This window comes from Sinohyriopsis cumingii, chromosome 16 (assembly GCF_028554795.1).
Source record: "Sinohyriopsis cumingii isolate HCF-2022 chromosome 16, ASM2855479v2, whole genome shotgun sequence".
NCBI classification, from domain to species: domain Eukaryota; kingdom Metazoa; phylum Mollusca; class Bivalvia; order Unionida; family Unionidae; genus Sinohyriopsis; species Sinohyriopsis cumingii.
Window position 1 is genome coordinate 55,493,258 of NC_142976.1, and position 26,155 is coordinate 55,519,412.

The 26,155-nt window shown below is 36.6% G+C and overlaps 1 protein-coding gene across 1 annotated transcript; it reads right to left on the reverse strand.

Moving 5' to 3' along the window:
* Positions 1-487: 487 nt before the first annotated feature.
* Positions 488-25,904, reverse strand: LOC149780452 (uncharacterized). The gene is made up of 6 exons (XM_089936384.1): positions 25,791-25,904; positions 15,456-15,494; positions 14,657-14,695; positions 12,809-12,984; positions 11,336-11,407; positions 488-731 (listed from the first exon to the last, which is right to left on the reverse strand). The coding sequence occupies exons 1-6, from the start codon at positions 25,837-25,839 to the stop codon at positions 603-605; spliced, it is 504 nt and encodes a 167-aa protein (XP_089792510.1). The 5' UTR covers positions 25,840-25,904; the 3' UTR covers positions 488-602.
* Positions 25,905-26,155: the final 251 nt, after the last annotated feature.

Consider the following 26,155-nt stretch of genomic DNA (forward strand, 5'->3'; position numbering starts at 1 on the left):
TAAACGACACATACAACTTTGTTTTTAATAGTGGAGTGATACCTTTACTTGCTTTTTGTGCTGTGTTGTGACTCTAGGTTATACCAACATAGTACATTGGATTAACGTTTAGGATTCAACCGAACCGTTGTTTAATTGATTTGAGTGGTGATTATTGCCGAATCGAGCCATATTTTTGTAGCCAAGCTGTGAAATAACCCCCGCTAAGTACCTGACCCCCGATTCACTGAACATCTTAACTTTCTTCCTCAGTTTTTCAGGTTTTGAATATCTTTCTTATAGCTCTGTTGGAAAGAATAATTTGTTTTACAAGAAATATTCAACTGTATCAAGGATTAAAATATAATATATATTCATAAAATCCTAACAAAGGTGCTTCCATATGTTAAATTTTAAAAACGAAAATGTGATTGTACAACTTTACCAATGTTCCTACCTTTGAAAAGAATATACTGACACCATCTGAATTATCAGAAACAAGGTAATATAAAAGTTTGATTATTTTAGTGACTACTATAAACTTTATTTCCAGGCCATGGTATCTGCACCATAATACATGTAAATTTCCATCAAGATTGAGCATAATATTAATTTTGAAGAGATCAGCCTACAATTTCTGTTGGTGAGGCGTTACATACATCTGAGTTACAGCAGTTGAACGTGGTGAAAGTCTTTCCCATGTAAATGACAGTTCCCGAAGTTTTAAGTGTCTCACGTAAATCGGAGCATTTCTGAAAAAAGAAAAACGAAAAGAAACTTTTTACTTGAATTTGTTTTGGGGGGTACAAGGAAATAAGCGACTGGTTACTGTGATACTGTCGTCTGAAAATGAAGAAAACACGGTTCATGCACACGGTTAGATACTCAATAAACCATAGAAATGAGTGGGATTACACATCTGCCATCATTTTCCTGCAGCCGTAACCATCATCAGGTGCATTTTTGTATTTAACGCAGATCATTGCAAGAACATCTGTGCATTTGAAAATGACTACGAACAGGTAAAACGGATCATTATCAGTATCTATCTTAAAAATATGGCCTGCACGTCAGGTGTACAAAAAGCAGTTGTCAAATAAATGTCATTTGCGACATGCAGAAATTTTTTTGGTATATTTTTTAACAAGGAAATCTTTGATGAGAAATGTAATTTGTTTTGAATTAGCAGTGGGAAATGAGGAATGTCAATTTACAAAACCATTGTGACACAACTATAAGTATATGATAACTAACTACAGGCTCAAGTGTGCCTGAGATCACTCACCAGCCGACTTCTGCATAATAGCAAAATGAAAGTGCAGTGGTCATTGTGATGCCAAAGATAGAAATGTCTTCAGAGACTATTGTTTGTATGTCACAAAAAGAATTGTTTCAGGAGTTTTCTATTGTTTTGGACCCTCTTTCACATTCGATGGCACATCATCATTTGTGAAATACTGATGCTTTCTATTTAATTAGTTAAATACGATTGAGCGGATCTGTGATATAAAGTTTTTTTTTTAACCTTCCATTTTAGTTACACGAATCATAACTGTTCAATGATAGATACAAAACTAAAAGACCATAACGCTACAATGCTTTCTGTCAAATGTGCTGTAATTTGGCCCAGAAACCCTTATCAATTTTTAAAATTTTTAGAAAGGTATCTTTAGGGCTGAATATTTGACGATTAATGGGCATCACTTGATATATGTCGAATGTGTTCATCAAATTCTGTTTAAATCTTGTAAACAATGTCTGTGGTTATTTTGTATGACAAAGCCAATTCCTTTTTTTCCCTTGTATTTAACAACCAAACTATATAAAAAAATCAAAATTCTTGAAGGTGTGGGTTTATAAATGTGCATACTTACAAATAGTTAATACTTTAATAACAAACTTTGACTGAGATGCGAATAATATGAAAGATATCATTTACTGAATGCACATATTTTAGAAATAGTTATGTATTTAGCTTCAGCCTTGGATTTATAGGAATATTAAACCCTTATAAATTATAAACAAAACAAACCAAAACAACAGTTGTAAGAAAATGGTGATGAAATAAGAAATGTGTATCTATTTGAAGTTCTAATTATAACTGATAATATGTAAGCCTTGCATAAAATGTGATTTTTGTATTATTGCTAAGAAAATATATTGTGCAGGGTGATGAAGTGGCCTCATATGTTACATTTAAGATCCGATAATCAATACAGTTTTGTACTAAACGGCGGGCCCTGGATTTCGAGATACTCTTTAGCTTCTGTATAGCAATCACATCTTGGTATGGTTTACTAGCTACGTACATGCTAATTGTGAGGAGTGAGGATGGAGTTGCCAATTCTCTGGCTCTTGTACTTTCTGGAGAAAACGACTTGCAGATGAAGATCCTAAATCAAGGTGAAATGTTTTCAAGACCGTCTAGTATTTGTCAGACTGAGTCAGAATATAGCTGCAATCGGGAAATGCGCATCTAAAATAGCCGGCTTCTCTCGTGTGAACGGTAAAACACAGTATCGGTTTCCAGCGACGACGGTGGATACAACGTTAACAATGACATTTATGTTAGGTTCTTGTAGTTAATAACAACATAGAAAGGGCTACCTGAATAAAAGATCGAGAGAACATTACTCTTTGGCTCAGTACCTGTTAAATGCTTCTTACCCTAAGCATGATTACCCTGAACATTCTGATGGTGTCAAAGCTTATAAAACCACGGCAACCTAAACGTAATTATTTCCATCAACTACAAGTACAAATACATATCCATTACAGCTGTTATAAGTGTTCGCATTGTTTACATGTTTTTGAAAAAAAAGGAAGATCTTTGACCGTTTTGTTTCCAGGATAATACAAGGCGAGTCAATACCGAACTCATTGCAAGCAAGTACAGATACCACAAGTAGTTAATTACTTTAATCCAACAAATCACTGTAAAACATGTACACTGAACAGCATTGAAACTAAGTAACCTTACAGATAGCAATAACAAAGCTGGCTAAAACATAATGAGTGTACATGATAATTTCTTTATCGAATGATATGAAGGTGAAAGGAGATAATAAACCTGTTGCAGTAAATAGTGTTATTGTATAACGCTTGTGAAAACACATCGCCATATCATACATAAGTGATAATCTTTTATAGTTGAATAGTTACAACTTTCTCGCGGCATAAACATATCTCTGGTTACTTGTTTCGATTAGAATACACACGATTAAGCAAAGGGATGAATGATAAATTGAGAAAATTACGATCAGGAACAGGTGAAGTGCTAAGTCCATGTACTGAAGCTGCAAAGTTTGCAGTGTGTGGAAAGAAATTTAGATTACTACTTGATAATCAGATACTACGAAAAGACCGTTATCCACTGTCTCAATATGCTTTCCTCAGGATTTCAGATTGAACATTCCATTCGCAAAAAATTTTCAAGTGATAGAAGGTGGAAATATAGCCTAAGAACTGTAAAAGATTCGCCGCCACTTGAGTACACCACTCATTTCGAATCAATGTATTAAAAAAAAGTTATTAAATGGAGATACTTACTTCTGTGTGTACATCACTATGGAAAGAACAGTCGATATAGCAACCAGTACAACTTTAAGAAACTTCAAATTAATTATCCCAGGATGATGCTGTTGTAGGGTTTAACGCCATTTTTCAACACACGATACATGGCGACCAGTATTAATGGTGGAAGAAGAACCCGGAAAATCCCCGGAAAGACCCACCTACCCTCGAGAAGCTACTTCAAGCTTTTTCACATACCCACATTGGCCGAATCCGAGACTCGAACAAGCAGACAGAGGTGAGATTTCAGTGATCCGTAACTGAGAGCGTTTTAGACCACTCGGCCACTCGAGGCCCCCATCCCAGGATGAAGTAAACGGCTAGTTTGGTACTAATGAAGAAGGATTGAGAAAGTGATCAATATATTATTTCAACTCAGCAGTAGAACAAACATCTTCTAACTATTGAATACACTGGACAACAAATTTTTACAAAAGTCATGTTACTGAAATAAAATTAGTCAATTCTTATCAATTTTTATGTGCTGAACACGAATATGACAGTCAAATTGCAAAATTGGCTCTAGTTTTTTTGTAATCTGCAAGAAATTAATGTTTACATAACGAAATGCATTCCAATAGTAAAAGGTCAACTGTAATAGCCTACCTATAAAAAATCAAGTCATTGACTACATCTTAGATTTCTTCGCCTGTCTCTTGTACAGCTGTTCGGGAGCATCTCTGAGGAGTGTCCAGCAGTAGTCAGCCAGCATTGTAGTGGACCATTTTCCCTGGTATCTTTGTTCCATTGTTGCGATATCTTGATGAAAACGTTCGCCGTGTTCATCACTAACAATACCACAGTTGCTAGGAAAGAAATCCAAATGGGAATGAAGGAAGTGAATCTTTAGAGACATATTGCAGCCAAGTTTCTTATACTTCATCAACATGTCTTCTACTAGTTCCTTATAGTTTTCTGCCCTAACACTTCCGAGGAAGTTTGTAGAAACTAGGTGAAAAGCATTCCATGCTTGTTTCGCGTCACCTTCCAGCAAGTTGTTGAACCGGTCATCTTTGAAAAGCTCTCGAATCTGAGGACCCACAAAAACTCCCTCTTTAATCTTTGCTTCGCTGAGTCGAGGGAATTTTTCATGCAGGTATCGGAATGCTGGCAAAGTCCGGTCAATGGCTTTCACGAAGTTCTTCATCAAACCTAGTTTGATGTGAAGGGGTGGTAGCAAGATTTTCTGAGCCTCAACCAGAGCTGGGTGTTGGATATTCTTCTCTCCAATGGCTACATTCTGCCTGTGAGTCCATTCCTTCCTCATGTAGTGCATTTCCCTTGCTCGGCTATCCCACTCGCATAAGAAACACATGTATTTTGTATATCCTTGCTGCAGTCCCATTAAAAGGGCAACTACCTTCAAATCACCACAGAGGTGGCAGCTGTACTTGTTATACTCAATGGAATTCAGTAGCTGCCTTAAGTTATCGTATGTCTCTTTCATGTGGACAGCATACGCTACTGGAATAGATGGAAGAATGTTTCCATTGTGCAAAAGCACAGCCTTGAGACTCAGTTTCGAAGAGTCCACAAATAGTCTCCATTCTTGTGGGTCATGAGTGATTTTTAAAGCATTCATGAGGCCCTCAATATCGGAACAGAATATCAGATTACTTTCCTTTCTGAAGAAAGGCTCCAATTGCTGGTGGCGCTTTCGATATGCAGTAATTGTGACATCTTCTTCTAGAAGATTCCATTGTTGGAGTCTTGATCCTAGCAATTCTGCCTTGTTCTTTGATAAGTCCAAATCACGAATCAGGTCATTTAGTTCTTCCTGTGTTATTCTGTGTGGGGTTGATGATGCACCACAGTGAAAATCTGGATCACTGCATGCTGATGGACCAGGAGAAGAACAGGTCGACTCACCTTTGTCTTCGTCAGATGAATCAAGAGAATATTCTGCTGGAGGTTCTGGAATAGGAAGTCCCTCACCATGTGGAACTGGTCTCAATGCAGACGGAATGTTTGGGTAGACTATTCTCGACTTCTTTCGCTTCGTTATTCCGCCGGAAAGAGGAGGAACCAAGCAGAAGTAAGTCATTTAGGTGGTTGCTTGGCTCTCTCCACACCATTGGGACTGCAAACGGCATTGATGACCTTTTGCAATTCAACCACTGTGAAAGCTGTGTTGTACATGTAGCACAGCATATATGCGGAGCCCAAGGCTTGTCTTGGTCACCAACCTTGCATCCGAAGTAAAGATGATATGCCTTCTTCACTTGAGAATTGATACTTTTCTTCTGGTTGGCAAATGTCACTTCCCCACAAATATAGCAAAAATTGTCCGCGGTATTAACACACTTTCGAGGCATTACTGTTCTTTATTGTACGTAAATGGATAAAATAATAAGTTTTATGTAACAGTAGCTTGAACTGTCTCGCACAACGTCTAAAATATTTTAAATGCTGAACCTATCTGATTGGGCTTTATATAGTACACTGCTTACGTCAGCTTCAGCAGCCGCCTGGCATTAGTATAATAGGCCTACACATGTATAGTACACTGCTGACGTCAACTTACTTCAGCAGCCGCATGGCATTAGTATTGCATTGCATCAGAAAATGATGCAATCAACTGTGGATGATGTGAGCATGATGGTATTATGCAATGTTACATCATTATTCCGGATGTTGCTGCAGTCCTACTGGAGAAATTTACACAGTGAAACATAGAAAATGAGGTATATGAATATCTTCAAAACGAGAGCCAATACAAATTTTTCACGGTTATATTCGTGTTCGGCACACCAAAATACTACAGATTAGGGCCTTTTCAAGTCAGTAATGATTTCACTGTTGACCAGTGATATCTGTCAGAATGGGTATATTCCAAAGGTGTTTAGATCACACTTTTCCCCATACGTCAAGTGAAGTATTGTTTGCACAAAAGTTAATAGTAACTGAACACCAAGATCGTTCCGTTGTATGATTATCAACTGGCTAAATTTTTTATGCAACAAGACTTGTGATTGAAAGTGGTAACCCAAAGATCAAAATGTGATTGCTACAGAGCCCGAAGACAAATTAAATAAGTAGATGAAGTTACTTGTTTATATGTATTAAGGTACAAATACATTGTTTCTAATTGATCACATGCTGTGGAAATCTTGACGTAAAAAAGACAGTAACTGCACAAGCAATCTATGCAACAAGAAATAATATATTTATATTTTTCATATTCAGAGTGCTCATGATTTATTTGTTTATTCACGGAAGACCGAATGCAAGCAAACCGTTCCTTACAATCATGGTCTGTCTTTGACATACAAGCTTACAATTAATTATTTACCTTAATTATCCAGTAAATGTCAGACTTGATCAGTCAGCGGATGTTTGCCTCCCTCTGTCAATTAGCGAATCATTAGTATTTCGTGAAACACCGCCCTATAACTACCATCCGCAGCATCAAACACAAGATTTACAGACATAATATTATCTATACCCGTTAACAAGTAAACCCATCCCCCAGATACGTTTTTAAAAAAGTGCTTGCATATATTGGTTGCACAGATTGCAAGTGATCCTATGTTTGCATTCTAATTCTTGGAGCTCTTGGGTTCCAATGATTCCTCAACAATTTTTTTTAGCTGTTTGAAACGCTCACGTGCAACCTTTATTGCTTCATATTCTTGAGACAACGCCGGGCTAATATTTTCTATTGCCTTTGCAAGTGGAGCATATTCAGCTATATTTTTTATCATCACTGATCCGAGCGAGGGACTTTATCATTGCTTGCTGAAGTAATTTGATAAATCGATATTCGACATTGCATAACAACACCAAGGCGATTTACCTCATAATATCAAAATGGGATGTCTTCTGAACTCATGTACTTGATCAATATATATATATATATATATATATATATATATATATATATATATATATATATATATATATATATATATATATATATATATATATATATATTCTCTTTCTCCAATCAATATTTATATTACTAAGAAGAAGAAGAAGAAGAAGAAGAAAACGATTACGATTGGTTTCTAATCATTGATTTTCTTGCCGTTTTTTTCCTTCTATCGAGATAATCGTTAGCACCTCTTATTATGGCCTCTTTTTTAATCATAGTACCATTTGAAAGCTCTCTATTTTTTTTTATCACCGCATGGAACACAAAGCTCAGAATTATATATAATGCCAACATCGCATTTTCTGCAAGGTTTTGGTCCTAAATTTCCCTTCCGAACGCTTGCTGAATGATAGCTTCAGTACTAGTAATAACATGGTTTTGGCCATGTGTTTGTTGATTCAATCAACAGTTTAGATAAGAAAGCAGCCTGAGAACATTGGATGATAATGGATGAGCACATCTATAGGTATTCAGAACCTAAGCATATTCCTCAGTATTATGGACAATTGTCGCAACAATCATCATCACCATCAGTTCTTGATCCTGTATCGCAACTTAAAACGGTTTATCGTAATGATCCGGGTAGTTTTTGTAAAATTACACGCGCTATAAGAATTTTTAATCGAATAATCCTACCGAGATGGTAGTTTTAACCCAAACTCACTGACTTGCCAGGAACATAAAAGAGAGGTATATATATATGTATGTATATATATATATATATATATATATATATATATATATATATATATATATATATATATATATATCACAGTTTCTTTCAATTGCGCGTTGATAGTGGACTCCAGAGAGAATGGGCGAGAAATATATTAAGAAGATTATCGACAAAATCAAAGGCGATTATCGTGTGTGGCGATGATTGTCAACCTCCCCCGTTCACGGGAGAATCGCCACACGGATGGATAAAACAATACGTCGATTATTACGAGGAAATTTCAGAGGACAACAGGGCCACCGATGAAAAAGCAAAAAAAAAAAAAAAAAAAAAACAATGACGAGACTTAACTACAAGAATATTCATTGGAAGATGATGCGCGGTGTGATTCCAGAATCTGTGATTGATGATTTCTGAGATTTGTGGCACCCAAATTATCTGACAGTTGCATCCAGGAAAATAACTTGTGATTCACTTCAGTCTAGATTATTCTCGCTTCACAGAGAAACAGATCTGCCAGTCCCATTTTGTTATATACCAAAGGATACCCGCAAACACATATTGAAGTTGAGATTCATGGATTCGCGAAAGAAACAAAAACTCTTTCTTAATGATATTGTTCATGTGCCCATTAAAGTTGTTGAAAAGGCTTTAATATCACAGTCATCATGCTGGACTCCGGACAAGCAATACAAATTCATTCATTGTAGGGCCTAGCAATCTCAGATGCCAATATTTTTTAATTGTCGTTGATCGTGTCGAATGGTCAACGACAAAACAATCACTACACTTCTTGTAACACATTAATATTATGGCAATATTCTCGTCATGACCTACAAACATTTACCGTGGTCAGAATAAATAGTAGTTTGGGCCATACAGGCGATAATGTCATACTGACATGTCTTTAATGTAACTGTCGTAGGGGTGCTAGTGCCTTGATTTCCTAGCGAATCCATGCTGGTGGTAATTGTGTATCTTTAGGAATTACTTGTAATTGTTCAAGGACAAAACTACGATGAGGAGTGTCCACATCTAGTCTGTAGATTGCAGGCCTATCTGTAGAGTTTACCACACTGGAAATGTTATGTGTGTTACACTCCAAATAGGATCAGTTGCTCTTTTTATTTTACCACCTTCAAGTTCACCAGATTCATAACAATACCTGAACGTCACGTTACAACCGGTTTAAAAACTTCTTTACACATGCTCAGAAAACCCCACATGGATTTTTACAATTAATTTACACGATCGTAGGACCGCTGCCACCTTACTTTTATCGTCTCTGTATCTGTTGACAGATGACCCTGGTAGCTGGAAGGGTGAATAAACCAAACACTTGTTGACCTTATTTCACCAAATTAAAGGTTACACGAAAAGCAACCATAAAAGGTCAAGGAGGTGAAATGAAGTTAAGACAAACATAGCCATGTCATCTTGACTCAATTTGTGTCAAATCACTTTATTGTGTTGCTGATTTAGTAATTTTAATGACATCAGGATGACATGATTAGTTTTATCTTAGCGTCATTTAACCTCGCTCGACCTTGTATGGTTGATTTTTTTAAACCTTTATTTTGACGAATTAAGGTCTCGAATGTTTGATCCGTTCATCCTCCCTGCTGCTGCCTGCCACGATGTAGGATTTATGTGGCAGTAGGTCATTTGCAATTACAAATTATGCATATAAAACTCTCTATACGATCTTCCTGAAGGAGTGATATGTGGTCTCTGTTCATGTTCTCTTGGGTTCATACAAGTAGTTCCACGGTTTATCAAATTATGACAGTCTCAGTCAAACGTTCACTGTTTTCATATTTGGCGGGTAGCTGTTAGGCGATTTCAGCCAGAGTTTCTGAAAATGTGGGACATATCTTGCATCAGCGTTTGTAAGGTTTAATTGATTCTTCGTTATCTTAAAAACAGTTATTGTCTTATAGCTGCCTCATTATCGAGAAATCAAATGTGCGATACGTTTGGAGTTGCGAGAAAGGGAGGTGGATCTCTTCTTTAACTTAGTTTTGAAATATTTTTAGATGTATTTACTGGATTTTAATCTTATGGGCCCAGTTTTTTTGGTACGTATTTGAGAAAGTCATAGCTGATGTACTTTATCACTAAAAGTTAAATCACGTCTGGTTCTACTGAAGCCAACATGTAGATATATGTAACATGTATTGCTTCGTATGCATTCAGGGAGTAAGTTTACTTTACGGATAGATAGTTACAGTTTTGCCTTAGAAATGTGTAAAAGACTAACTCTTCCGAAGACTTCTCTCCCTCGGTGCCAATGGGTGGTGGTGGTGGATCAAACACACCTCTCTTCTACTTGTTGATGCTCCATCATACCCAATCTCTGCGTCTTCCCGCGTGCTTCCTCCATAATATATGCTGACCGCCATGTATATCCTATCATTAACTGAATCCTCACAAAACCAATCAAACCAAACCATCCCCCACCACAACGATACTTCTGAATCAGCCACTGGCATGGTCATGGTTACAGTAGAAACGGAAACAAAATTCCTGTTGGGCAAAAAATGGCAACTGCAACATCATACATATTCTTGTAATTAGCAGACATAGGGCCACCATGTCCCCGGTGCAGTTCCAAATGGATGATATACAGCGGAATTACTTTGAGTAGCACCACGTCTTGTTGACCTTTTATTTATTCTTTACCATTCTGATACCTCATCATTAAAATTTATTTTAATTGCATATAGGTTCAAAAATAATTGCTCATGATACTAGATATTAACGAAAAATAAAATAAAAATAATCTATACAATACAATGGAAAACTATGCTTTGCATAGGACTACACGGATTTGCCAGAAACAAGTAGTAGAAGGACCCTGCACAATACACCTTATACGGCAACATAACTTTACCATAGCATGGTACTGAGTTTTCGGTGTTATACAGTAAGTTATACAATGTTCGATTTATGTTATTTCATTAAACAGGAATATTAGTTTCATATTTTTATATGTACCAATTTAATATACAAACCCATTAAATTGTTGTCTCGTTTTATAAAGTTGGTCTTGTTCTAGGTCCACGTTTATAAACATGTGATTACTCTATTTGGAAGAGAACAACAAACAAAAAGGTGACACTCGAACGGACTAAAATGAAACAACAGGAAAACGTGGGAATGTCGCCTTGCCTACTGTGGCGTTCTTAACGAAATAGTGTGTGTTTCATTAATTGAAAATGTGACGAACTTACGTTATAGTCGAAACAATCCAGCCAGAGAGTACTGCTGTGACCATTCCCCTGTACAATTCCATACAGACATCCCTGCCATTAAACAATGTGTGTTAATAAAGACAAATAGTATTGCAATGTCTGTTAATAAAGACAAATATTGTTTCTATGTCTGTTAATAAAGACAAATAGTATTGCAATGTGTGTTAATAAAGACAAAAAGTATTGCAATGTGTGTTAATCAAGAAAAATAGTATTGCAAACGAGTGAAAGTTTGATTAATTTATCATCAATTATTACATTTATAGTATTGCATCAAATGTTGATATAACTCTTCATTCAACTGGACATCAGTTACATATTCACATTGTATTCCTACCAGCACTTTTGTAACCATGATGGCTCAGTGGTTAGCCTGCTGGGGACACGACCCAAAGTACGAGGATTAGAATTATACCATCGGACCAATACGGGTTATCTACCGTTGTGTGTCATTGTGAAAGGCTTGTTACTCCACTTCCTTCAGCACAAAATAACCTACTTGTGTTGCTGTGCCGTATAGCACCGAACTGTTCCCCCCCCCCAAAAAAAAGTTTGTACTTTCGCTTCATATTCACCGAAGAGCAAGATCACAATGATGCGAAAGGACTACAGGGACTTAAATGCACACTGGTTTCCTGTTCTTTGTAAGTCCAAGCAGACACATGGACTTCTTCACATTTTCAGATTAGATGTACGATATGAATAGATGTTTGCCGTGATTGTGATGTATCACGTGATGTATACATTTTGAATAAAAGGAATCGATGGTTGCCTAGCATCCTTGTCATGAACAATTCATACAACGAGTGATGTGCTAAAGAGACAGCGTACATGCTTTATATCATATATACCACATACAAATACAGACACATTTCTAGTATTGACTATAAGGAAAGGTATATTGATGAGAGAGATGACTCCCCACATATTGCCAAATGTTGTATTCACAAAAATGAAGATCTGCAAAAAGTTAAAATCGTGTTAGAAATTGTTAATTTGATTATTTGTATGAGCTTCGACTTTCATTCATAGTTATGTTTCAGTATTTTAAAGACATGCACACGTAAAAGTTAGGTTTAATATAAAAAAAAAACACGTGTCCCGAACAGTAAACGCTCGGTGACTACGTCGAACGAAGAGGAAAATTAGTTCCAGCGAAATAATGAATAAACAGGAAGTTGTTAAAACTTTGGAAGTTATTTGTAACTGATACAAGCCCATCTTATGCTTAATTTACCATTGCTACAGACCATGCGTTAGAGTGCGTCTTGATGGAACAGAAAGAGATTTTTCAGGCATTTAAAACTTTTTAAATGGTATATTGTTCAGAAGCAGTGATCGATTATTATTCCTACGTGTGGTAGGTATCATATATCGAAGTAGGTATGTGGCTTGGAAGGTGTGTATGTATGTATGTATGTATATACTTAGGTAGGAAGATGGGTGCAATACCGAATCGCACTGTTTGTTGAGCAAACAATTTCCAATATTCTGCGCAAAGTGGCATGATTTACAGCGGATTGGACCGGAGTGCACGGTGCTAATAACTGTTGATGTACTGGTAGTGGAGGCTTCGACTGTAGAGGTTGGACTGAATTGTATTGTGCTATCTCGTGTGGGTATAAAGACTATAATAATAATAATAATAACAATAATAACAATAATAATAATAATAATAACAATAATAACAATAATAATAATAATAATAACAATAATAACAATAACAATAATAATAATAATAATAATAATAACAATAATAACAATAACAATAATAATAATAATAATAACAATAACAATAATAATAATAACAATAACAATAATAATAATAAAGGTATTTATATACAAGTATATGTATAGTTTGACGGTAATTCAACCAATACTGTCAGCGCTGTCACATTTCTTAAATGACTTTGATCAGAAATGTTCAAATCAGTCTGAAATTGTCGCACATTTGCTTTTTGCAGCAAATTTTTGAACGAATTTACTATATCTAAAATATGTTTTAGGTTTTATAATTTTCAATTGTCAATCCCATTTAAATTTTTATGCAATTCGTTTGCCTGGAATGCCTGTACCCTCAGCCTAAATTCGCATATTGATAGTAATCATACTATTTCAGGGGACCAGTTTATTATTAATATTTTTCTAACTACAAATTTATGACAATTTCTCAGAAACCTTACCAAACCCAATCCAACATGTACATTTTTTAAAATTTATGGATCATACTATTTTGTTCAGCGAAATTACAAGTTCTTTCCGTTTTTTATATTTTATCATTCAGTTAATGTATCTAAAGTTGCATGAATAAATGAAAATTTGGAACAGTCATCCGGAATAAACTTTGCCATCGAATTTATTTTTAACTAATTTGAAAACTTTACATAGTAAATAATTCTGAAGCATATTTAGACTATTTAGACACAATCTACAACATAATCATTCTTGTAATAATTAATTGATGTAAAAGTATAAATTCTAAAGGCCTACGGTGATTTTACCGCAGTGTCGACGTTTCTCATCTGTTCTACTTCAATGTTTGTCAATTTCTTCTCTCAAAATATGTGGATATATACAAATATATCGGCGATAAGATATTAAGAAATATAAAAGTGTAGATCAAGAGTTACTAAAGTAAAAATTCTCTTTTCCAACGTTTCTGGTATACTTCTATGTATTGAAACATGTTTTAAATAAGGAATTGCGTTGAAAATTCTTATATTAAAACAATATGCTACTCAACCAGAATTTTAAAAAACAAGTGATTTTTTTTAAACATATATATTTATTGCATAGGAGGTTTAAATAAAACTTTGTTCGGACTGTTAAGATATACATTAATACTTTTATCATAAGAAAAAAACCTACTATTTTAACCCTTGATAAGCAGCGTGTATTGCATTGAAATTAGATGAATTCTTCCTTAAAACAGGACTCCATACAGATGATACAACACAATGAAGGATCATGACAGAATCTTAAAGTGAGGTTTACCTTAAGTAATAAATGATATAACACAATGAAGGGTCATGACAGAATCTTAAAGTGAGGTTTACCTTAAGTAATAAATGATATAACACAATGAAGGGTCATGACAGAATCTTAAAGTGAGGTTTACCTTAAGTAATAAATGATATAACACAATGAAGGGTCATGACAGAATCTTAAAGTGAAGTTTACCTTAAGTAATATGTGAGGATCTTATTAATGGATACAACAATAGATGACGTAAATTGTTCTAGACATGTATACATTGCACGGACACAACTAATTAGAGGTTCAACTGATTAAATGACTTACCCTGGTCAGTCGGGATTGTATTGCCATCCATTAGCGGTCCTGAAAAAAATGTTTTAAGTTGGATAATCAGGTTTGGAAAGTGACGTTGAGTATGTATTACAGTTCCTTGAACAAGTATATATATATATATATATATATATATATATATATATATATATATATATATATATATATATATAACACGATCGCATTATCTTAGAATTGTTTATTGGATGAAATCCTAAAACAATATTCTTTGTACATCTGTATCAATACAACATAGCTATATGAAGCCGTTATTGGTTGTTTAAATTTAATTTTTAGCACTTTAAAACTTGTATAGATAGATTAAGGCATTTTCAAAAGCTGAAGATGACGCATGTTTATGCCCTGTCACTCGCGTCCCTTTGTTGGAGTGACCCCAGCTACTTCTATCCATTTCTTAACATTATATCAGAATAGTTAAACGGGGAAAAGTGTGTGTGTGTATGTGCATGTGTTTGTGTGTGTATGTGTGTGTGTTTGTGTGTGTGTTTATGTGTGTGTTTGTGTGTGTTTGTGTGTGTGTGTTTATGTTTGTTTGTGTGTGTGTGTTTATGTGTGTGTGTTTATTTGTGTGTTTGTGTGTGTGTTGTGTGTGTTTGTGTGTGTGTGTGTTGTGTGTGTTTGTGTGTGTTTATGTGTGTGTTTGTGTGTGTGTGTGTTTGTGTGTGTGAGGATCTTATTAATGGATACAACAATAAATGACGTAAATTGTTCTTGACATTTATACATTGCACGGACACAACTAATTAGAGATTCAACTGATTAAATGACTTACCCTGGTCGGTCGGGATTGTATTGCCATCCCGTAACAGTCCTGAAAAAAATGGCTTTATGAGTATGTATAACAATTCCTTGAACAAGTATTTATTATATGTATCACGTATAACTATAACGAACGCATTATCTTGGAATTGTTCATTGGATGAAATCCTAAAACAAGATTCTTTGTATCAATACAACATGGCTATATGAAGCCGTTATTGGTTGTTTAAATTTATTTTTAGCACTTTAAAAATTGTATCGATTGATTAACGCATTTTCAAAAGCTGAAGAAGACGCATGTTTATGCCTTGTCACTCGCATCCCTTTGTAGGAGTGACCCCAGCTACTTCTATTTCTTAACATTGTATCCGAATAGTTAAACGGGGAAAAGTTTGTGTGTGTGTGTGTGTGTGATTTTGATTTTTAACGTAGCTTTAATGTTGATCATATCGCTACGATGTATATACAGTGCGTCAGTTTATAGTAACATCTAGGACTGGGATATCATATCGTACACGTAGCATAATGTACCACCCAGTCACATTATTCTGACGCCAAGCCAACCAGTACTGTCACTAACCTCTTATTGATGAACGCCTAGCGACCTTTCGCATTCGAGGCGGATGCTCTAACCACTCATGCCACTAGAGCGGTGGGGAAAATTTCCAAGCATTTGGTGTGTAAACAGTCCATTTAACCAGCAGAAATAAGACTTCTTCGTCGTCTTGGCTTATTTGCTCTGATGCCCTTAGTTTCCTACCTGAACTTCAGTTGACTTTTTTGTTGAATTTAGTGCTTTGACGTACTTGTACAATGTTACGTATCTGATTGAAAGCACTTGGCCTCAGTATGCTTTTCTATGCTATTGTTATTGACCCTTTAGAGCACTGGTCATAGTCCGAAACTTTCTATTTGCGAAAAGTTACCAATATTTCTTCTCAATAACTGTTATATAACCAGAATGGTGTTTTCAATTACTGCGTCTAACGTTCATATCCGAATATCACCTTCACTGGTTTGCTTGTTTGAAAGTTTCATTTGTGACTCAGTGAGCTCGTCGACATCATTAACTCTATCATATCTAATTTCATATATATATATATATATATATATATATATATATATATATATATATATATATATATATAAAGGTGTACAAAAAGATAGGCGTGGATCTGATCCATCTGACACAAGTGTTGTTAACTGTGTTAAGATTTTGGTTTGATAATAAATCATTCTTGAAATTGCTACATTTCATTCTCAATCGTATATGCTAGAGTTTAAGCACCAAATTGTCAATTGAAAACAATTAAATTTTCCCCCATTCAAGTAAGCTTTAAATTTTTAAATAGGTAGATAAATACGTTACTTTTCTATTGGCAGAGTGTTTCAAATCTGAATTGTACACGGTCGCAAAATTTTTTTTAAAATATTTTTTTTATTTTTTTGCGGGGGTGGAGTGGGGAATAAAGAAGTAGGGGTCATCTATTAAGTTTTACGTATGTAGGAAAAAACATGTTTAGAGGTGAAATCGAGGTGGGGGAAAATCCCCCCCCCCTTGCCTACATGTGCGATCGCCCATTGGTAGAAATGAATGTGAGTACAAGGTCAAATAGTATCGATTTATTGGCTTAGGTCTCGATGTCGAATTGCAACATGTAAATATACTGCAGCAAGACCATATTATATATTTAACAATTGAATTACTCTTTTGTTTGCACGTCATAAATTCCGACCTTCCCACACAGTTTGCTAGTATAGCAACATACGGGGAGCACACTTAGTATAGTATATGTTACTTTTCTCATAGCGTGTAGAATATTTTTTTTTTTTTATTGTATTGCAACGTACATTTATCCCAGATACAATCAGCGTAACCCTTCTGGTTAAAATCTATAGCTTCTGTCTGGAGACAAGTCCGTATGATGCACATCTTGATCATGAGTTTCACCTCATTGATCTGAATTTTCAACGATTGTATATAGTGACTTAATGTCAGAGAAAAGCCCAATTAATGACCATATTTCGTCAACACCATAAAATCCGAAACTTTTGAAAACTCATAACAACTCAATGTTATCTAAAAGACAGATACCTTTTTAAAACCACTTCAGTAAATTACCAAGAATGACTGTTTCAGAGTCAATGGGTATAGAAGCATGGTTGATTTGGTACAGTTAAATTATGCCGAACAATAAAATTAATTATATAATATTTAAAGAAAATTTTCGAAATACCTTAGACATAATGCCAAACAAGTAACACTGGACGATAATTTGAATCATTTGTTCTAGAAACATGTTATATGTTGGGACGACATTTGTACGTTTCCAAGATTCTGGAAATGTTAGAATTGTCAGAACTGTTAAATATGCAATATGGTGGTCTCGTGATTGAACTTTCAATTCTTTTAAATAGATATGATGCAATAAATAAGAAACACACGCCATGGATAGATCTGAATCAAGTAAGTCGCTGTTGACGTAGTCTTCACTAATAATAATGGAAGATACAGGGGGATACGGCCACTGGCCACTGGTCAGACACTTGACAGTGTAGTCTATCACCAATATGCAAACTAAACTGTTACAAGACAAATAATGAAATACTTTTTTTCTCCATCACCGTAGCCTCGTTTACAATCTTTGATTCAAACGTTTTATTCTCAGACTAGGATTGGATGATTGTAGTACGTTTCCTCAATTTCAAAAGGATAACCTAAATATTTTTGTTTTTAATGTTGATTATGAAATATTTAGATTTCACTATATATTTCCATTCCGTTTCAGACGGTACAACGTCTAGTGATGAAGGGCTTGTGTGCGTTATGATAAATCCTGAACCCGATATATATGCCTGCCATGGTGCATCGTGTCAGGTCCGTTATTTAGTTATATGCCTTCCATGGCGCATGTTGTCAGGTCCATTATTTAATTCTATGCCTGCGATGGTGCATGTTGTCAGGTCCAGTATTTAGTTCTATGAGTGCCATGGCGCATGTTGTCAGGTCCAGTATTTAATTCTATGCCTGTCATGGTGCATGTTGTCAGGTCAAGTATTTAGTTATATGCCTGCCATGGTGCATGTTTTCAGGTCCAGTATTTAGTTCTATGCCTGCCATGGCGCATGTTGTCAGGTCCAGTATTTAGTTCTATGCCTGCCATGGCGCATGTTGTCAGGTCCAGTATTTAGTGCTATGCCTGTCAAAGTGCATGTTGTCAGGTCAAGTATTTAGTTATATGCCTGCCATGGTGCATGTTGTCAGGTCCAGTATTTAGTTCTGTGCCTGTCATGGTCCATCGTGTCTGACCCAGTAAATAGTTCGATGCTTATCATGGTGCAGGGTGTCAGGCCTATCATTTTGTTCTCTGCCTGCCTTGGTGCATGGTGTCAGGTCCAGTATTTTATTATATGCCTCCCATCAGTACAAGGATTCATAACTGACACGCAAGAACGACATGAAAGATAATTACCGCTAGAGATGTAAAATGTTTGGTTGATGCCAGGAATAATGTAACTCGTAACAGAAATAAGGGGGCATGATTATAAGTCTGTTTTGTTGTTGTTGTTGTTTTGGCTGGAACACGATGTTACATGTCTGCGACATGATGATGTGCACGCCATCTTTCACCACATAATATGACATATATGACGACCAGCATAACTTGTGGAGGGAGAACCCTGGAAAACCCCTAAAACTGACCCACAGCTTGCTACTGGCAAGCTTTATCACACACCCACATTGACCGAGCTCGAGACTCGAAACCACACTGACACAGGTGAGAATATATGTGTAGATAATAGTAGTTGTTGGCATAACTTGATAAATAACGGCTAAATCAAAAGCATTAACAAGACGCTGAAAAGGGATACTGATATATTTCAAGGTAAAAGCACAAAAGTATATGCAAACCAAGGTCATTCAAACACGTGGAGCAGACTAATGGTCAGTGAACGCTGACCATTAGCAATTGTCATTCATTTACCTATTGAAGTAGATTGATTGATTGACTGATTGTTTGTTTTTTAACGGCGCATCAGCACTTTTAGGCTATTTAGCGCCAAACAAAGTGTTACTTGTATAATCTTTTAAAACTTATAAAAGGTTCTATATCGACCAGCGATATAAAAGAACAAATGGTTGAAATTAAAAACGGTAAGATGGTAACGGTGCAAAATAAAGCTTCCCGATCAACGGGAGATGTAAAAAAGATTAATAGGTATTAAAATGGGACGGTATGTATATTGCATAAAACTGCACAAGGTGATAGCATAAAAGTCAGAGTTTAGAGTAAATATTTACGGCTTTCAAGAACTCGATAATACGAGTGATGTTTATATTATCAAAAAGTTCTTTCATGTCATGCACAACGTAATAACGATCGCGCGTAGGTTGTAGGTCAAAGCACTCTATCATAAAGTGCTTGACAGTGAATGGTTCATTGCAAGAAACGCACTCTGGTGGGTCTTCACCTTTTAGTATGTGGGTGTGGGTGATATAAGTATGACCAATTCGGATTCTTGCAATGACTACCTCCTCCCTACGAATGGTTCTGTAGGAAGGAGTCCATTCTCCTAGAGTTGGTTTGATTGCATGAAGTTTGTTATTTACAGCATCATTCCATGATGCCTGCCACTTCTGACGTAAGAACTTTCTGATACAAGGTTTAAAATCAGTATATGGTATTTTAAAATCAGATGGTTCTTGAGAAAGGGCCATTTTAGCAGCGCGATCTGCTTTTTCGTTACCTTTAATACCAATGTGGCTAGGTAACCAACAGTATATTATATTGTGGGAGACACTCAGCTCGGTATTTTTTACGAGTACGTTTTTCAATAATGGGTTCTCCAGTTTTCTATTGTGTAGTGACTGGAGTACTGATAGCGAGTCGGAGAAGATGATACTGTTTAAAATACGGTTCTTTTCTATATGTTGCAGAGCAAGGTCTATTGCTCTGATTTCGGCTGTAAAAATTGATGCTCCATTTGGTAAGCGAACTTGCGTTGTGTGATTTCCACAAACAAAGGCTGCAGCAGCCTTTTCCTCATCCTTTGATCCATCAGTGTAAATTCTGGTGTAGTTTTTAAATTCGGTGAGGAGTTCATGGTAAGAGTTGTGGAAGATAGAAGGGTTTGTTTCGGATTTTTTTCCATCGTGTAGCGTAAAACGTACTTTTGGTTGTTTAATTAGCCAGGGTGATGTTTCGGAGATGGATGTTTTCTGAATTTTTGAAAGATCTATATTTGTAGTGTCAAGGCTGGATGATATTCTAATGCCAAAGGAATGTATGGCGTTTGGTTTATTTTCGTATAAAGTTTTGTATTTGGGTTGAAAAACAGCCGAAAAAGCAGGATTCAGAGGGTTTGATTTTAATTTGAGAGCATACTGTGCTGAAAGCATTTCTCTACGATGCGATAACGGTGGTTCATTCGCCTCAGCTAGAAGGCTTTCACACGGGGATGTTTTAAATGCTCCCAGAGCCAGTCTTATTCCCTGATGATGAATTGGATCAAGCATTTTAAGATACGATTTTCTGGCAGAACCATACACAACGCAACCATAGTCTAGTTTGGAGCGAATAAACGTTCTATATAAATTCAGGATGACTTTTCTATCAGCACCCCAGTCAGTGTGTGCTACTACTTTAAGTAGGTCAAGTGCTTTTAAGCATTTGGCTTTCAAGTTTTTTAGGTGTGGAATAAAGGTCAGTTTTCTGTCAAAGATAATACCCAAAAATTTTGTTTCCTCAACAACTGGAATAGGTGTTCCATCCAGCGTGAGTTTAGGTTCATCGTGGTGTCGTCGTAATTGACAGAAATGCATACATACCGTTTTTGATTTCGAGAATTTGAAACCGTTCGTACTAGCCCAATTTTGAATCTTGTTGATATTTTGCTGTAGTTGTCTTTCAATTGTATGCATGTGCTTTGACCGATAACATATGAGAAAATCATCAACATATAGTGAGCAATCCACACCAGGAGTCAAACACTTGGTGATGTTATTAATTTTGATATTGAAAAGTGTCACAGATAAAATACTGCCCTGGGGCACACCCATCTCTTGCTCGTGCAAATCTGAGAGAGTACAGCCCACTCGTACCTTGAATTCTCTGTCGGAGAGGAAGTTGGATATGAAAGAGGGCAGACGGCCTTTAAGACCTAGATCGTGCAGGTCTTTTAGTATCCCGTACTTCCATGTTGTGTCATAGGCCTTTTCTAAATCAAAGAAAACCGCTACTAAATGTTCTTTCTTGATAAATGCATCGCGAATGAATGTTTCTAGTCTAACCAGATGATCGTTGGTGCTCCGTCCATAACGAAAGCCACTTTGGAAAGGAGATATTAAATTGTTAGTTTCCAGGTACCATACAAGCCGAGAATTGATCATTCGTTCCATTGTTTTGCACATGCAGCTTGTGAGTGCAATAGGTCGATAGTTGGTAGGATCTTCACTATCTTTACCGGGTTTGGAAACTGGTATTACTGTTGCTTCTTTCCATATTTTAGGTAGGTTACCAGTAATCCATAAATCATTGAAGAGTTTTAAAAGAGATGTTAAAGATGATTCTGGAAGATGTTTTAAAAACTGGTAATGTATTTTGTCAGGCCCAGCGGAAGTATCATGGGCCTTGTCTAAAGCCTCCATAAGTTCTGATAGTGAAAACAGCTGGTTGTAGCTTTCCGAGTTGTTGGATGTGAATTTTAAACGTGACTTTTCTTTTTGAGTTTTCAATTTTTGGAAGGCTTCGGAATAATTAGATGATGACGAATTTTTAGAGAATGTATCAGCAAGAACATTTGCTATGTCACGTTTTGAGCTAAGATTGTTATTGTTCACTTTTAGATGTCGGAAAGAATTGTGTTTTCTCTTTCCGTTTATTTTTCGGATCGTGTCCCAAACTTTCTTAATTGAGGAACGAGAGTTTAAAGAGGAAACATATTTCATCCATGATGCTCGTTTACTTTCTTTGATTGTGCGGCGAGCTTTGGCCCGGAGAATACGATATTTACTTAAATTCTCGGGCGTGGGATGATTGTTAAATTTTTTCAAGGCTTCTCGGCGTTGCCGTATGGCTTCCTTACATTCCTTAGTGAGCCAAGGTTTTAGGGTTCTTTTACAGTTTGCTGAGGACTTGGGGATAGATTCTTCTGCAATGTCGGTTAAAATAGATGTAAAATGCTGAATGGGGTCGTTAACATTGAAAACTGTATCCTCATTCAGCCTGGTTTTACAGAGTGTTTCGAATTTGGCCCAGTCGGCCTTCTTTAAATTCCATTGTGGAATTACTTCATCAATTGTAGAGTTATGATTTACAAGAAATATTGGGAAGTGATCGCTGCTGTGAAGGTCATCAGCGACCTTCCATTCATAGTCCAAAAGCAGCGAAGGAGAACAAATTGTCAAATCGATGCATGTGTATGTACCCGTGCCTGGGTGTAAATATGTAGGTGTTTTGGTATTATATAGACACAGATCGTGTCTAGAAATAAAGTCTTCAACTTTGTGACCTCTGTCACTTACATGATTCGATCCCCATAAAATGTTATGGGCATTAAAATCCCCGAGTAAAACAAAGGGTGCGGGAAGCTGTTGAACAAAATTATCGAGTTCGTTTGGTACTAGGTTAGTGTTTGGTGGTAAATAAATAGAGCAAAATGTAATCACTCGATGTAGAGTGACGCTTACAGCAATGGCTTGTAAATTGGTGTTTAAAGGAATGAAACTATGAGGAGCTCTGTTGTTCACAATAACAGAAACTCCTCCTGATGCCCTGTCAACATTTGGAGAGCAGGTGTTAAACAGGGAGTAGTTTTTAAATGTGATATTGTCTGTATCTTTCAAGAAGGTTTCTTGAAGGCATAGTACCGCAGGATCATGTTCGTTTAAAAGCGGGAGAATATCATTGTAATTTGCTTTAAGTCCTCGACAATTCCATTGTATGATAGTGTTTTTCATCATAAATTTAAATTAAAGATTGTGGAGCTAGGTTAGACCTTTCGCAGACGGAATTTGTTTTGTTATTTCTCTGGAGGAAGTACGGGGGTGAATTTTTTGTTTGTAGGTCTGGAGTTCCCTTGTGCGCATGGAGCAGATTCTTCTGCATCCATGCTCTCGATGTCTCCAAACCTGTTATAAAGTTTGATGGGGTCATCTGACCCCTTTTGTTGCCTGTTTCCGTGAGATTTTTTATTCTTTGGTGATTTAGGTTGTTGGGTATTATTAAATGTAGTCTGAGTAGATGCCGTGTTTTTCTGTGCTTGGTAATGGGCGGTGTTTGAATTTGGTGTTGAATCGGGTGCTTCTGTTTGTGTTTGAGCGTCCTTCGTTGTTTTAGGATTGCTCTTCACTACAGTGGAGAAGGATGGGCCAGGATGGGCTGTTTTTGCCTGTACAATTTTTCTGGCTTCTGGATAGGGAATATTATTTGTGTATTTTACCCTCTGAATTTCCTTCTCCTGTTTCCAGGTATCGCAATCCTTGGAATTTGCGTGGTGCTCTTTTCCGCAGTTGACACAATGCGGAGTTGCTCTACAATCAGATTCCTGATGAGCATTGTCTCCGCATCGGCCACATATTTGGCTCTTGGAGCAGCGGTCTTCGTGATGGCCGTATTTTTGACACTTATAACACCGAAGGGGGTTGGGAATGTAAATCTCTACCTTTACTTGCAAAAAGCCAACTTTTACCACTTTGGGTACAGTTGGCCTGTTGAAGGTGAGTACAATGGTGTTGGTGTCCTGCAGATTGTTATTACGTTTAATACGTATTCGTCGGACTGCAGTGACACCTTCATCTTTCATTCCTTCGATGATGTCAGCGTCGGTGACTCCAGCCAAGTCACGGCAGCGAATCACGCCTTTGGACGTATTCAGTGTAGTGTGAGCGAATGAGGTTACTGGGATATCAAAGAACGTTTTCATTTTCCTGATATTGTCTGATTGACCTCGTCGCTCACACTCAATAAGAAGACAACCCGATTTCAACTTTTTAACACTTTTAGGTGTGCCAATCGATCCTGTGATAGTCTTTTCGATGACAAATGGAGATAGTGCAGCAAGCGGTTTCGTGGCATCTTTTGACTGTATGACCATGAAGCGTGGAAATGACTCCACACTAAATGGTTCATCGTCAGACTCTGATAAGGGTTTCGATCTTTTATTTTGATTTTTTTTGGAATTATCCATGATGGCTAGATTAAAAATTCAGCACCCGTGCTCCCCACCCACCAAGGAGCCCAACAAGGGGACACTTTTCAAGTGTCAGGGATACACAGATGCCATACTCAGTTGATAAAATTACCTTTGAATGACCCTGAAGTCGCCAATTTCTAAGGTCGGTAAAATTACCCCCCGATTGACCCGTTAAGCCACCGCCTTCTAGGAAGCCTTCTAAGACTTGGAAAAGGGAAATATAAAGGAAAAGAATATAGGGGCAACGGTGGTATCAAGAGAGATACAAGGAGAGAGAGAAAGAAGGTGAGAAAGTTAATAAAGACCTCCTAGGGCTCGGCGTGACCAGCCGATTTGTCGGAACCGGGCCCATCCCGACCACCCGTCTAAGAGAAGTAGAGGCCAAAGTAGTGTATTGCAGGGAAAGCCACTGCTCAACTACCAGGATCCTTTCCTCCCCCGACACGGGACGCAACCCACGGCAAACAGGTTGCCTCTACTTAGTCGCCTTTTACGACACGTAGCGAGGCACGTCGGGCCAATTCTACAACCCCGGACCCGCAGGGGGCATTGAAGTAGATAATGTAACCTAAACACACCTATTTATCGCAGTTGGACATACAATACGTAACTTCGCAAAAGTTATGAAAATCAAAACATTTTTAACTTAAGTATTTCGTAACATGTGCTGACAAGAATTAGAGTGAGAATGTAAACGTTGGAAGAAGTTACCAGCTTTTGGAGGACGACACTATTCTGAACATAGTTAAGATCCATAAAGGGTCCATAAAGGGTTTAAATACTAACAAAATGTAATACAATTTTCACATTTAGTTTAAGATTAAGAATGTAATCAAGATAAAATAAATAACCATAATAGCTAATATTGTTACCGCCATGTTTTATTGTATTGTACTTATTATTGACATTTGTTTGGAAGGGTTTATCTTCAAAAAATTGTGTGCAGTTAAATTGTACGTTTCTCGAACTTTACCTTAAGTTGTCACCATATAGCCGCTATTGCGGTTATGTGCCGTTAATCGACACATACATAAATACATACATATATACATACATACATTACATTACATACATACATACATAATTGGTGAGCATACTCTAACAATGAGAAGTACAAGACAGAAAATTTATCCATATACTATTGAAGACATACCTGCAAAAAGACAGATCTTTATAAAGTAGATGTTCATTTTGGTGACCATTAGGAATACGTGTCTGTGCCTGGAACAAACTGAGATAACCTCATACAATCTTATCACTGACCATATGTGGTCTTCCCTTACTTCACACTTGTCGAATCTGTATGCAAAAAATTGCAAAACTGTTTGTATAGGTATAAAATACACAAATGTTATTTGGTCAGCAAGACTGTTTGATAGGTAAAAAAGACAAAATGTTATTTAGTCAGCAAGACTGTATAGGTAAAAAAGACGAAAATGTTATTTAGTCAGCAGGACTGTTTGTATAGGTAAAAAAGACAAAATGTTATTTAGTCAGCAAGACTGTATAGGTAAACAA

Bases quoted from the DNA above. Each gene is read 5' to 3' on its own strand.
- LOC149780452 (XM_089936384.1), bottom strand. From the start codon at position 25,839: ATGGTCACCAAAATGAACATCTACTTTATAAAGATCTGTCTTTTTGCA. The intron at 15,495-25,790 runs GTATGTCTTCAA...CATTTTTTTCAG, and splicing joins AAAGATCTGTCTTTTTGCAG to GACTGTTACGGGATGGCAAT. The intron at 12,985-14,656 runs GTAAGTCATTTA...TTATTATTATAG, and splicing joins TACAATCCCGACTGACCAGG to TCTTTATACCCACACGAGAT.